At 45.0% G+C, this 15,519-nt stretch overlaps 1 protein-coding gene across 5 annotated transcripts in view; it reads left to right on the top strand.

Moving 5' to 3' along the window:
- Positions 1–15,268, top strand: part of kcnc1a (potassium voltage-gated channel, Shaw-related subfamily, member 1a) — a 29,015-nt gene extending 13,747 nt beyond the window's left edge. The window contains exons 2-5 of one of the 5 annotated variants that reach the window (XM_028955860.1): positions 477–1,398; positions 1,865–1,933; positions 9,086–9,265; positions 14,859–15,268. In XM_028955860.1, coding sequence (XP_028811693.1) covers positions 477–1,398; positions 1,865–1,933; positions 9,086–9,265; positions 14,859–14,974 — 1,287 coding nt within the window. In that variant the 3' untranslated portion in view covers positions 14,975–15,268. Of the gene's footprint in view, positions 1–476; positions 1,399–1,864; positions 1,934–9,085; positions 9,266–9,977; positions 14,444–14,858 lie in introns of those variants that run through there. The other 4 variants (XM_028955859.1, XM_028955861.1, XM_028955858.1 and 1 more) reach the window with 4 other exon arrangements.
- Positions 15,269–15,519: the final 251 nt, after the last annotated feature.

Genomic DNA, 15,519 nt, shown 5'->3' with positions numbered 1-15,519 from the left:
CCCCATCAGCCACCCCTGCCTCAGAGTCTCCTCCCAGCCACATATTATAATGCTGACAGGGTTTTTTGGGCTCTGCTCCCTGTTTCTGTTCCATATGTGGATATAACCATAGCTACAGTACAGATAGTGTTGAGTCGCGTCAAGAGGCGGTACTTTCTCTGCACTCATGCCACATCTAGTGCCTTTTTCAGATTTTCAAAAATAAACAGATAGATGTGATTGTCACTGCAAGCACAGCACACGTTGACACAACGAAATGTGTCATCTACATTTAAGCATCACCTTTATTGAGCAGCGGGCAGCCATGACAGGCACCCGGGGAGCAGGTGCTTTGCTCTGTGGCACCTTGGAGGTATGCATGATTGACAGCTCTCACACATGAAATGATTTTCTTCATTTCATTATTTTGGTTTGAACTTTTTAGACAATGATTTATGTGTGATTTATGCACTCATGCTCTCATTCTCTCTCTGCAGTGGGTGGCCTTCGCCTCTCTGTTCTTCATCCTGGTGTCCATCACTACCTTTTGCCTGGAGACGCATGAGGCCTTCAACCCCATCATTAACCGCACAGAGTTAAACCCTGTGGACAACTCCACCATCTTCTCCCAAGAGACCGAGACCGTGGTCTACCTCACCTACATCGAGGGCGTGTGCGTGGTGTGGTTCACCTTCGAGTTCCTCATACGGGTCATGTTCTGTCCAGACAAGCTGAAGTTTGTCCGAAACACCCTGAACATCATTGACTTTGTGGCCATCCTGCCCTTCTACTTGGAGGTGGGGCTGAGTGGACTCTCATCCAAGGCTGCCAAGGACGTTCTGGGGTTCTTGCGTGTCGTACGTTTCGTTCGGATCCTGCGGATCTTTAAGCTGACAAGGCACTTTGTTGGTCTGCGGGTGCTGGGCCACACGCTACGCGCCAGCACCAACGAGTTCCTGCTGCTCATCATCTTCCTTGCCCTGGGTGTCCTGATTTTTGCAACCATGATCTACTACGCTGAGAGGATAGGTGCCAAACCCAACGACCCACGTGCCAGTGAGCACACGTCCTTCAAGAACATCCCCATTGGATTCTGGTGGGCAGTGGTCACCATGACAACCCTGGGCTACGGTGACATGTACCCACAGACATGGTCGGGCATGCTGGTGGGTGCGCTGTGCGCTCTGGCGGGTGTGCTGACCATCGCCATGCCTGTGCCCGTCATCGTCAACAATTTTGGGATGTACTACTCGCTGGCCATGGCCAAGCAGAAGCTACCAAAGAAAAAGAACAAACACATTCCCCGCGCCCCGCAGCTGGGCTCCCCGAATTACTGCAAGTCGGGGCTGAACTCCCCGCACCACAGCACCAAGAGCGACATGTGCCCACTGGCCCCACCCGAGGAGATCAACCGAGCAGGTAGGACGTCTGGACCAGCGGAGAAACTTCATCCATCCACCTTCTTCTCTGTTCAGCCTCCCCCAGCACCACGCCTTCACCTCTCACCACATTCCAGCGCATCTGAAACAACTTTCTGCATAAATGTGCATAAATTAATATACTATTCATAGATTTCATTTTTTTTCATTGATTTATCCCATTACCCCATGAAATGGAATATTTTCAGGAAAGCTTCCGGTTATTTTTAATTCATTTCTGTGCTCTACCACTTTCTAATGTAAAAAACAATGCAAAACCAGTTTTAAATACTAGAGTCCTGCTGATAAATTAGAATTTGGGTTTGATTAGGGTCATTAATTTTAAGGGGCATGTGACCGACAGCTCTCTGTGGGTGCAGGAAGGACGACAACCTGTCAATCACAAAGTAGTTTCTCTCTCTGTCACTGTGTCTCTCTCTCTTTCCTTCTCCTCTCTCTCACCTTAGCAGCGGTGCTGGTCAGAAACAGCAGTGGAATGGCACCCGAGTCTCCGCCCGTCTCTTCCCCTCCTGCTGGTAAAATAATGAAGGCGCTTGGCACTAGAATAAATGAGCGCAGTGTCTGCACAATGCTGAGTCATGCATGGCAATTGGCAATAACCAATTTATCATTTTTATTTATTTATTTATTTGTCACTGAACATACTCCTCAGCTTCAGCATGGCCTCCATAGACAAATGTCTCATTACAACAGTTCAACTCCACAAGGCGAAAAGCAATTTCAGGGGAGCCTGGCTCGGGAGTGCAGGGTTTGCGAGCGATGGGAAACCCACAAGGACAAAAACTGCAGGCCTTTGGCCAAGCAGACCTTCCCCTTTCGAGGTATTAAGACGAGCATGCAGCGCTATTAATGCACGGAGTTAAAGCTCCGAATGAAATCAATTCCCTGCAACTCTGGAGACCGAACCTGCAGCTGGATAAAACAGGAAGCAACTGACGGGTGCAGAATCGTGCTATCTTCTAATATTCTGAAACAAACAAGAGTGAGACGTGTGGATTTAACTGTGTAAAAACCAGAAGGGTTGACAGGTGAGATTTTAAGACATTTAATCATATGTTCAGGACATGCAGGTGTAAGATGGGAAATCCCAGGTCCATGGCATTTTGTGCTTTTGTCTTTCGTGAAGGTCCCCCACCTGTATCTTTGTCAAGCTGCGACACCCCCCAATCAAGAGGTGTCCAAAGCCCTCAAATGGCTTGAGGTGTCATGAGACATCAAAGGACAAATCCTGATTGGTCTTTGGAAACTTTTCGGGAGTCAAGTGTATAAAAGAGGTTTTTCTTTGGGGGCGGAGGGCTCTTGCTTCTCACTTCCTGCTCCATCGGGTTCTCCCTCCCTGGTTTCCATGAGGGCATCGGACCTGTGAACAAAGGCGTGAGCTGGACCCCTCTTTCTCCTCACACACATTACGGCACCACATTGTGCTGCTGGAGGGTATTTAGTGCGCGTTCACGGGGCGACACTGTGACACGTTCAGGCCTCACTCCCAAGAGTCACCCGCGAGAGAGTACATGTATGAGACGCAGGTTGTCAATAAAGCATCACTCCACAGCCGGGCGTGGATTGCGCGTGTTTTGTTACTGCTCGGGCGTCTGCAGGGCTCGGCCCTTTCACAGCGTCCAAAGGCGCTGCTGGTGATTTTCCCATTCCCACCGCGCTCTTGTGTTTTCCGTTTGATGCCTTTTTATTTATTTCATTTCTCCTGGCCTTCTTTTTCCACCGAGCTGATGCCCGTTGCCTTGACAACGGTGTCTAAGCAACAGCACAATAGAATTCAGGTTCTGCAACGAGTGCTGCAGTCATTCACTCCTCATGGCACGCACTGCTCTGTACACACACGTACATAAACAGATCCGCGTGTTTTCTAGTATACCCAGGGTACTAAAATCAATAAGTGAAATAGAGCTTTAATCCAGGGCAGAAAGAGCAACCCGAGCAATTAACGTCACCAACACGTCTGTGTCTGTCTTCACCAAAGTCCTGTGGGTGGGTGTGGGTGGTAGTAGCCTAGCGGGTAAGACACTCGCCTATGAACCAGAAGACCCAGGTTCAAATCCCGCTTACTATGACTGTGTCCCTGAGCAAGACACTTAACCCTGAGTGTCTCCAGGGGGGGACTGTCCCTGTAGCGCTCTGGATAAGGGTGTCTGATAAATATCGTAAATGTGGGTCGTTTAAGTAAATAAAGTGACACACTGGTTGGTCAATAGCTTGATTAGTGCAATACAAAAAACACACACACATATGTATATACAGGTTAACAATGTGAAGTGGAGTAGATAAAACCCCATTAATCCTAACAATGTAGTTTAGTACGTGTTTATGGTTTCGTAGCAACATCTCACACAACACACAAAAGGCATTTTTTTCACCATTAATGCATTCATGAAACATGGCTCGTTGTGTTTTAACACAAATAAAATGCTAGGGCTCTACCTTGCCGGAGACGCATGAGAGAAATGAACAGTACTGACCTGGAAATAAGAATATGACAAAGTTTACAACTGTAGAAGTTTACAACTGAGAGAGTTTACAACTCAGAGCACTAGAATAAGCAAGCTGTACCAGGAAGAGATGTGGTAAAGGCAAGTGCCAGTCCACATTTAACTTAACACTTCAATACCATGAATATTGTGCTCTCCATTGGAAATGGATTATTTGCCTGTTTTGTCAGTTACAGTTGGGTCTGTGAGTTGTTCTGTTGTGCCAGCCATATCTAAATGCCATGCTGTAAGTGATGTTAATTTTATGCCTTATCGGAGTGAATCTGGATTTAGAAATGCCTCGGTTTCTACGGTCCCAGGCCTTTTAGGATATGTCGATCCTTTTTATTTAAATTAAAGCATGGAGATTCTATTCTTCACCATGCAGTGAAATTCAGATAAAAAGACTTACGGTCACCGATCCGTCTAACATTTAACAATTCCCTAGCATGTTCTTTTCCTGACAAGTTAGGCCTTATCAGGGCTCATAGTTTTGTAACACAAAATCTATAGAAACCGAACGAGAATTGCTGGTGTCTTCTCCTTGTAAGTCGCTTTGGACAAAAGCATCTGCTAAGTAAAGTAAAGTAAAGTAAAATAAAGATCCACATCCGCACATGGTATTGTGTACCATTTGTAAATGCACAAGCACTGTATTTAAACTCATCTGATGTTACCTGACTTGAAGAGGCATGGCACAATAGAGGTTATAGTTTCTAATTTATTAACACCAGTAGATTGCAGTTACATGTAAATATTGTATATAAAAAAGTACCAATGTACCAAAAAGTACCCAAAATAAAAGAAAGGAGAAAGGGATAGAGGAAGTTGATAGAAAAGCCAGGAAACTGGGGAGAGAACCCGATGGAGCAGGAAGTGAGAAGCAAGAGCCCTCCGCCCCCAAAGAAAAACCTCTTTTATACACTTGACTCCCGAAAAGTTTCCAAAGACCAATCAGGATTTGATGTCTTTGCCTTGTGTTTCTTGTCATGACACCTCAAGCCATTTGCTGGCTTTGGACACCTCTTGATTGGGGGATGTTGCAGCTTGACCCCTTCACGAAAGACAAAAGCACAAAATGCCATGGACCTGGGATTTCCCATCTTACACCTGCATGTCCTTAACATATGATTAAATGTCTTAAAATCTCACCTGTCAACTCTTCTGGTTTTTACACAGTTAAAAACACACGTCTCACACTTGTTTGTTTCAGAATATTAGAAGATAGCACGTGAGGAGTAGAGAAAAATGGCACTGAACAAATAGCCAGAATTCTATTCACTAGTTTCCCCGCTGGAGGCAGATGGCAAGTGAGCTCATGAACGATCCAACCAGCTCCGAACAGACACAACAAAGGAAACAGGTGGGAAATTAGGCAAACGAGGCAACGGATATAAGTACCATGCAGATGCACAACTTGGCAACATATATTGCAACATATACATACATTTCAATATGTCTGCAATATCATAAGAAAAATCACCTACGCCAGTGTTCCATTATAATGACGTTAGATTCACTGTCCATGGTGCTGATGAATTTGTCTTGAAGCTTTTATGGTACGGTGGATACCATGGCACCGTAAAAATGCCGGAACTTTGTAATGTAATAATGAGTCACTTCAAAACTGTGAAATTACTGTGATGACACGAATCAATCTGACTCAAACCACTTATGGTGAGGCTAAAGACAGAATTATGTCCCAGAAATACTCGCCTAATGGTGGTTTGTAACAATTATTATGAACATAAATATTGTCATTATTCCCACTGCAGTTAATTTTTTGTCATGCTGGAACCTTTTGACACTTGTCCTTCCAGAACCACTTATTTAATCATCAGAGAACTCAGAAAAGAGCCATGCAGGAATGGCCACACTTAACCCCGACGATGAGTGTGAGGAACTGTTAGTGGTTCCTTAAGTGAGCCTTAAGCAGTTTGAGAGTCTTTGAGAGTGAAAGCTTCATTAGTTGTCCAAGACTTGTGGTCCCACTTTCTTCAGCACGACATTCAGAGCACAGTGTGGCCTTGTCCTCCATCACAAACCCACACATACATTATTGAGCGGGCATTATGCCAAGTGTTTACCCAGATTTTCAGCGTTAGGTTACAACCAGATGGTCTGAAATCATGAGAACGTTCCATGAACCTGCCTCCGGACTGTCAAACCCACCCACGGCATCATTAACACAAATACAATTTTTTAAAAATTCCATTGCTTTAACATTTCCTAAAACATTCTGTTAAACTGAGGGTTAAACAGCTCTTTTGGACCTGACTGTACAGATATGGGCCTTGGTAGAGTGATGAGAGCATATTCTGTGTGTGTGTGTGTGTGTGTGTGTGTGTGTGTGTGTGTTTGTCATGCAGAGTGCCCTGTAAAATCCTCATCATTATAAATTTATGTTGCTGTTTTAAGCTACACGTGTACATCGGCACATGCCTGGACAAAATCGCATTACATAAACGCGGCAGGTCCCTCATTTAAAGTGGCGTCCCAGCAGGCCAGTGACACACACTTCTCCCGGATTACAGGCCCGTAAATCACCGAATCAATGCAGGCGGAGCAGCGGGCGGCGGCAGCAGCACCTGGCAGGTCTCCTCGCAAGCCCTCCCCCGTCCTAATTACTGCCACGCACCATCTGCACACGCGTCCCACCTCACCCCGACCCCTCACTGTCCAGCAGGGCTGTCGGGGGTCAGAGTCCGGCAGAGGGGGGCTGAGTATGAGAGAGGGCGGGGCGTGTGTGGAACGTGTGAAGTGGAGAGGGTGAAAGGGAATCCTTTATTCATTCAGCGGCTCTGAAGTCGGTGACTCACCCCCCCCCCCCCCCCCTCCTCCTCCCCTCCCAGGGGAGTTCTGCACCGCAGCTATATATTCCCTCCATACGACTGGTGTGTGTATCTGTGTGAGTGTGTGTGTGAGTGTGTGTGATTCAGCAGCAGGCAGTGAGGCTTGCGTGTTCCAGACAGCGTTCTCGCCGCTTGCTATCACAACACGACACGCTCGCTATAAAACACAAAATGACACCCGTCATTAGCGCTCCTTGTCACTTTTCTTGATGGAAGAAGACAGTTTAAGAGAACTGTGCAGTGGGCGGGGCTTAGCTTTGACGAGCTGTGCGGACTGGTTTCTGTGGGCTGGACGATAAATAGCCTGATTGTATTGCTGCAGGATCCGCAGCATTCATAAAACTGAATATGTTTTTTACAGGAAAGAGTAGATTACTACTAAAACTACTTTGGTAAACGCAGTACTTGAAAAAAAAAACGCTGAAAAATATCATCATCATTCTAATGTTTCATTAATGTAGCTCTCAAATGAATAGATTGTATTGATTGATCAATACTGGCTCATCCCAATCTGTGATTACTGGTGGCTTTTGTATTACTGGTTGTTGATATCATTAGACAGAAGAAGGACAGAAGAGTCAAGAGTCACACATCTCCTTCACAGTGTTTGCCAGTCGTGCGATAGTCCTGACAGGCAACTCTAAAAATACTCCTGCTACAAGGTCTTGAAAATTCTCTTTCACCTTGAAGCCACTCTGTTGCTGTATATAATGTAGTGTGTGAGGCGTGTTCACTAATGTCGCATTCACTAGTTCCACCATCAGAATGCTGGAATTAAAGCGCTGATAACCTACATGGTTGTGTTGGTAGTGGGCGTGGTCACGTTTGTGTACAATGGGTATTAGGAGTGTAGAGAATGGAGGGAAACGGAGGAGAAAGGGAGGAGATGGACGCCATGCTACACCTGGGCATGTAACATATTGACGGGGGGGGTTAAATAGTCCAGAATGAGGAAGTAGGGTGTGTGAGAGCTGTCTATCATGCCTGCAGGCTCCTCCCCTTTTCAACCTTTGCTTATAAAAACATCATTCTGAAGTTTTTCTTCAGAAATAATTGTCAGAAATAATTACATATCAACAAAAAGCTGGGCAGGTATTTCTAATTTCTCTGCAGTCACTTCAGTGAATTCAGAATAAATAAATGTTGTGATATTAGCAGTCCCCGTGTGCTTATGTAGCATTGGAAAAAATACGGGCCATTGACTTTCGGCCCATATATATTACGTGACAGTAAGCGATTAGCAAGGGTGCAGATAAATCTGTCCCCTTGTAAAAAAAAAAGGAAAACTCAGAGCAGCAGCATGGTCCAGGGCGCACCCTCTCTCCTGGAGGAGGGCTCCCGGGTGAACAGGCTGTCGGCCGTCTGCTTTTCTAGCACATGTGCACCCCGAGAGGACGGCCTGTGTTTCAGCCGGGGTCTCAAACTCGACTTTGCAGCCTTACCATCCAGTGGGAACCAACATTTTTAGACGAGAAAATGCCTACGCCAGCACTGCAAGCCATTACCCCCCCCTCCCATTACCACAGCAAACGTCATTACCTCTCACTGCTACCGCACCCGCCGTTCCCGTACTCGTTCTGCTATGATGGATGATTAGAAGGACGGGTGGCCTTGAGGGTGCCATTTACAGACAAAAAAAAAAAGTCCTGCATGACTGTCCAAAGACTCCTTGCATTTAAAAATTAAGCATGCGATGTTGACAGAGATGTTAATGGGTCCATGGGCATATTGTCGGGAGGGCCAGCTCAGGAAGGGGGTATTGTGGTGCAGAAGAGGAGTTAAGAGCTCAGGATGTGTGTACTGGAATGTAATGGATGTCCAGAACTTAGTTAATGCAGAAGGGAGGCGAGCGCAGAGGGCTGAGGGGAATGTAAAATGTCAAATACCACAAAGTTGCATGAGTGCACTTCCCGAATTTTTTTATTTTGACAGTAATAGGGTCTTTGTGTGTTGATTACTTTTAATATTTTTAATGGGCTACTTTAATGTACGTATGTACAATATATCCCTGCAGCACAAAAAAAAAAACAGTTTTTAAAACTTTTATTACTAAGACATACTAGTTCACAACATTAAGCCACAAAGGCTCAAACTATTTGGTGTGTATTATACTGGTTGTATTTTTTTTAAATCTGGGAGTTTTTTGCTTAATCCAAGGGGTCAAAACCTGCAGTGTACATTTGAATGTTGAAATATTTTTTTGAAATAACATTAGATTTGTAAATGGTTCTATTAGTGACACATTCTGCTCCGCACCACCAGGGTGAACCTCCCACTGCTACTATTACCACTGTCTCCCCTGCAGTGTCTCATGTCTGCTTGTGTTTTGAAGATTCCAAAGTGAACGGCGAGGCAGCCAAGGCGGCACTGGCCAACGAAGACTGTCCCCACATAGACCAGGCCATTTCGCCCGAGGACGGCCAGATCTTCAGCCCCTGCGAGAGGGGCGAGCCCTGCTTCCTGCTGTCCATGGGCAGCCGCCCCAGCCACACGGGGGCACAAGTGAGGAAGGGTATGTAACAAAAAAAAAAAAAACACTCACACACATATTTTTATCACTTCTATCTATACATGCACAAAGCCCAAAAAAAACCCAACACAAATGCAAGCAGAGTGCGCTCACAACAGAGAGACAGTTTGCTTTCATAGCCAACAAAGGGGTAAGATTCATTCGCTCAGCCCAGTTCCTTCATATGATATGATGCAACCTGCACACACACACATACACACACACACACACACACACATGAAAGGCAATATAACTTTCCCATCCCCACCCCCTCCCACCAACATTCTATTTTGGTTATCTTTTATAATCTTTTCCCCCATTCACTCTTTTTCTGTGTTGTATTTTAGTTTGCTGAAGCTCTGGGAATTCCCGGAACATTAACATTTGATCTTATTTGCGTTTTCCTCATTTTCTGACAAGAAAGGAAAAAAAAAAGAAAGCTCGCTGCTCCGTTTTATTTCCGTACGTCTTGAATGATGAAAATTGTGTTTATTGCATTTGCCGAGATCGGACCACCTTGGTATACATCTGATCACTGCCACACAGACACATGCTGCAGCCTCCTGGGCGCAACCCTAACCTTCCCTTTTTCTGTTTTTCTTTGTCGTTTGTTTGTTTTCCTCGTTTTCTTCTCCTCCTCCTCCACTCGCTGTCCGTCTGTGTGTCTCTCCCTTCATCTATACCCGCCCTCCTGCCCCGCCCTTACGTGGCGTAGCTGGAACCTTCTCAGGGAGGTCTGTAGCTGAGCCGACCCCAACGTCCCTCGGCCCCCAGGGCTACCCTCTGCTACAGCTAGGCTGGGCAAACAGTCAAGAGGATGGCCATGCCAGGCTGACCACCTGATTAGCGACCCCGCCCGCCTCCCCGCCACACGCATTCTCATATAGCATAGCATCCAGCCAGCCACCCACTGTAGACACAGCACCCCCAGCAGAGAGGTTCAAACCCCGCCCTCAGCGGTAAACCCCACCCACCATGATCCAGCTGCAGCAACGGTAGCAACATAAACACAGGGGAGCGGTTCCACACTTACACACTCACACTCGCAGCCTCCCAGGCTGACCTAGTAGCAGTGGGTGTTTGAAGTCAGCTTTCTGTTCAGGTTGGAATCGCCAGTTGACGGTCGCGGTCTCAACAGGCCGGTGGGGCTGGGCCTGAATTAATTTCGCTTCATGTTATGATCCACATAACTCCCCACGGAAGCAGAGTTTACTGTTAAGTGCTGATCTGGCTGTAGAGGACTGCAGATACTGGCATTTTGTAAGACGAAAGTCGGGTCTGGACTCAACAAATGAAAGAAAATGCACATTGACACACATCGTTTTTCCTCGGTCAGGCATCTTGAGCTCCCATCACATATCCTCAAGATGCACACACACATACACAGAGGTGGAAAACAGTTTTGATAAAATTTTGGTTAAATAATTCTTCACTTGTGTTGGAGCTATAAAATGAAAACATCTCTCTAAGTGCCACATTTTTGATGTATCGGTGTTTAAAGTGTAAATTCACTGATGGTGACTGAAGGTTTATAAAAAATTAAACAGTGACAAGCTGGCAGGCCAGTTAACCATGGTGCTGCCAAACACATTTCTTTATTAAGAATTTAAGAAAAAAATGTGTGAAGAGAGCTTAAGCATTTCAATTATCCATCTTTCTTTTTATGGAAGACAAGATATTGTTTGAGAGAAACATGAAAGATTATTGAACATATAAAAATTTCTTCTAGTAAACACCATTCATGTGTTAAAAACTGTTAATTGAGACATTTTTAAGATAATGTACAAAGGCAGCTTTATTGGTTGTTGGTGTCATACAAGGAAGCACCACTAGATGTCAGATGGTGAAAGTACTGTATTTTTATAACGCCCCCAGCTATTTTTCCATGATATATTTGATGATCAGCAGAATGAACAGGAAAAAAATAGTATGTAATTAATAAAGCAATAGTAGTTATGGCTTATGTAATATGAATGTAGAAAATGTATCAAATTGCAATTAATGATTTGCAAATAAAAACCTTCAATAGTCTAAACAAATTAAAGTTCAGAACAGATACAGAACAGACTATTTTACTTAAATAAGGGAGAGTTATAGGATTGGGTTATATGATTTGACACCTTTTGCTAAATAATTAACAAATGTATTTTTGTTCCCACCTCTGCACACACACACACACTCAGGCAGCATCAAGTCGTTGATTTTGTGTCACTCGGTCTCACTGTCTCTCTGTCACCCGTGTTGTATGGCACTCTGTGAGCATGCTCTGTTTGATGGTCCAGTGGCGGGTTTAATGGGTCTCCCACGTTCAGACGCCGCCACTGTCCACTTCTCCCAGTCCACTCATCCGAACAGGCAATCGAGCAGCAGCACACCTAACGCCTCCCAACAGCCACACTCAGCACAGAGAACACATGCCTACCACACATGCTGTGTGTTGTTGATGTACTTTCAACTGTCTCTTTCTGTATCCATGTTAGCTTTAATATTTGTGTGTGTGTTAATTTGTGTGTATATGACTGTGGGTATGCGCCACCAATATAAAAAATATTTTCTCTCTCTGTGCATGTGTGAACACTGCTGTTTGAATGCAGCCTGCCTGCATGCCGTATCTAACCGGTTGGACGGTGCGGTGGGGCCAGTGTTAGCTCATGCTAGCCAGTGCAGTCAGATTTAACTATGATGTTAAATGCATTTTACTGTTATGTATGCGGTGGTAATGTCACCTAATGAATCCTTGCAAAGTTAAGCAATCCATACTGGACATTTACAGTACTGTAAATCTGCGAGAAAATTTTAGAGATCTTTAAACAGCACGGCAGCATTACCTTTCACCTGGCGTCCAATAGCTGTCCAGCTCTCCTGTCCAATCCAACTATCAGCCCCGCCCCTTTCTCTGTGCATGTCAACAGTGTCTCTAAACCATGCCAAACCAACTGCATGAGGCATCCTTCTGTAGAACTGGCCTACAAAAGACTGCCCACAAGTTAACCAGACAAAAAATATTTCCTTTAATCAGAAAAGGAATAAAAGAACAGAAGATATGTTACGGCAATGGCATAGCGCCATGTGCCTCTAGGCCCCTCCTACATCTATTGGCTCCTCCCATTGTCAGTCACAGTCAGCTTCACCACTGCCACCTGTACTGGTCTGTCGTCATTTCCTGTTCTTGTCTTCTGCAATTGTCTCACAGAATCGAAAGATTTCTGTTTTGTTCGTTTTTTTTTCCGTGCTATCTTTTCGGCTCTTTATTTGTGCTTGTCTCTCGTCTCGAGACCCCGCCCCCCTCCTCCACGCACAGGCCACACTGTCAGTGTGAGGAGAGACACCGTGAAGACCAAGATATATCAGGGAAAGGGCAGGTCCAGTACAGACAGTCCTAAAGGCAGACGTCTTCTTGAAAAGAAATCAGCCGCCTTCCTTGTGTCTCAAACCAGTGACACATTAATAGTGTCTGGCGGGATATTTAGCTCCAGGCTCATGCCGCTGTTAATTAACACCCTTTTCAATCAAGCCTTTACATTAATTAGTATCAGAAGGCGCCTTCTCACCACGAATGCACTCAGATCAACAAGAAACCAGCTGCAGCATGAAGCCAACCTGGCCAACCCCCTGCAAGAGGACACAAGAGCCTGAGCCTTCTCTTCCTGTCCATTTTTTTCTGTTTCCTGCTTCCTGTCTCCCAGAGGAAACGTCTCTGTCCCACCTGGACGTGTTGGCGGTATAAGACCAGCCTATCTGCATGAACGAGCCTCACTTTCCTGCTCTCTCCTGCTGCTCCTCCCTCTGTCTATTTGCCTCCTCTCTTCCGCTCTGTCTCTCTATCCCCTGTTCTCTAGATAGCTTCTTTTTTTTTTTTTTTTTTTTTTAAATCTCTTCCCATGCAAGACCTCCTGTCTCTGTTTACCCCCCCGTGCCATTGTCTTGCTTGAGAGCGGCCCACGGGAGCTTCGTGCTGAGCCAACTGCATCCTCCCCTGTATTCTCTACCGCAGATCCCTGTAAAGAGGAGACTGTCCTAGTTAAGTATATGCAGGCAGAAGTGCTCAGAGTGACCTGAGCGGGTGGCGCGCCGCACCGAGACCGCCGGGAGCCAGAGCCCTCCGGAGCCCTCTCCACCGTGCTAATCTTGACCCCGCGAAGGCAGAAGGCCTTTTTTCGGGGTCGGCTCCATCAGCCGGGAGAGAGATAGCTAGAGAGAGACGTCAAGAAGCATTTTTTTAAAAGAAAGGACTTCAGAAGGACCGCAAACTAACAACAACAAAAAAAAACGTTGAATGGACAAGACGGCTTCAGTGGACAGCATAATCAAGAGATGAGTAGATGTATTAGCCCAACTGCTAACAGTGCCAATGACATTGGTCGTCAATGTCATCATTGGAGATTACAGAAGACTCTTTAATGTTCCTTTAGCATGAGTTGCATGGTGGCATATAAAAAAAAAAAAGGTAAAAGGTAACGACCTTTCTGAATATCTGTATTAAAAGTCTATTTTCTTTCAGAAGTTCTTCACTTTTTTACATCCGTTCATGTAGCCATGTTTAAGCTGTACTTTCTCTCTTTGGCGGACGACTTCGTCACTATTCCTGAGTTTCTGTTTGTGCTAATGAACACGTGTGAATCCGGCAGCTCAGGTCATATTGACCACTTATTCAAAGCAGGCGGTGAGCGCAGAGGCGTGGGAGTACTTTGCCAAGCTCCGTGCGGATACAAAATCCAATTATTTGCCATTGTTTCTGTTGGCATGCTTGTGATATTGGATCATTAAAAAAAATACTAAAAACAGCTAGGCTAAATTAGTTGATCTATATTTATTTATTTTTGTTTTATGCTATGATTATTGGTGAACAGAACCTATGTGAAGAACTTTAGTGAACAACTGTTTATTTCATATATTAAGTATAGACTTTTAACAGTGTTATTTTTGGAGAAAATAAAGGGAAAACAAGACAAAAAATGTCTAAACATTTCAATTACACAAACAACAAAATATTAAAAATAAGAATAGCTAAAAAGAAGATAAATGTATATTTACATCATAAGAAAATTGTATGCAATTTAGAACTTGGGGGAAAATCAAATGCATGCACAATGTTATGCAACAATATATCAATAGAGGAAGAAAAAAAGACAATAAGATTAAAAATCCAGCATGAAATAAATTTTTGTATGAAACCTGTTAGCTGAGTGTGGTTTTCATTGAATCGAGTGAATGTTTTTATCGTGACTATGATTTCTCTCCGACACGCCGTGCTTCTCTTTGACCTTCAGTTCCAGCTGGAATTTGAGGTCAAATGGAAGAGGGGAGTGTAGAATGGCCTGGAGAAAAGGCAGCATGGGGAGTTTTGCACTGTTCAGCATGACGGAGACTAAAGCGTACATTTAACACGAACGCATGACCCCGACGGTGACCTCTGACCCCAAGAACTGCGAAGGGTGTATAACTTGGTTATACACCGCTCAAGCATGATTTCAGCATGGTAAACAGCTCATGAGTTTACCATGGACCGCAGGCCAAACGCACTAACTGGACCCTCCGGAATTCTTGGTAATAACGGATCATGTGTGTGTTCTCTCTTCTTTCCACATGTCTATAGAGTCGGAGCGGAGTGGCCGGCGCAGGCGCGAGGCCGCGGCGGACTCTGTGTGTGTTATGAGCCGCGGTGTGCCAACCACTCTGTGCATGGTGCGCAGCCCTCCGTCCCCCACCTGATAACGCTCTCAGTCTGTTTGTTGTGCAGAGATGGCCAATGGGGCATCCAAAGGGCAGGGCAAACTCAGCACTGGGCCCGCCCCCCCTGCCTAATGAGTCGTCTTCCTGAAGACTGTCCGTCGGATGTCTTGTCCGTGATGAGACTGTTAATGTTGTGTGTTTATAGATGTATGTGTGCATGTATGTTTATATGTGTATTTTTGTGCCATGTTATAATTATAAATGTGCTTTTTGAGCTTTGCCTGTGCTCCCCTATAACAACCCCACCTACAGTACAGGCCAAAAGTTTGGACACACCCTCTCATTCAATGTGTTTTCTTTATTTTCATGACCATTTACATTGGTAGATTCTCACTGAAGGCATCAAAACTATGAATGAACACATAACTTCACATGTATTCATTCATAGTTTTGATGCCTTCAGCGTGAATCTACCAATGTAAATGGTCATGAAAATAAAGAAAACACATTGAATGAGAGGGTGTGTCCAAACTTTTAGCCTGTACTGTACGTCGCTACCTGTAATTGTTACAATTTGTTTCTCT

This window comes from Denticeps clupeoides, chromosome 16 (assembly GCF_900700375.1).
Source record: "Denticeps clupeoides chromosome 16, fDenClu1.1, whole genome shotgun sequence".
NCBI classification, from domain to species: domain Eukaryota; kingdom Metazoa; phylum Chordata; class Actinopteri; order Clupeiformes; family Denticipitidae; genus Denticeps; species Denticeps clupeoides.
The sequence above is the reverse complement of the archived record's forward strand: the minus strand, read 5'-3'. Positions and strand labels throughout refer to the sequence as shown.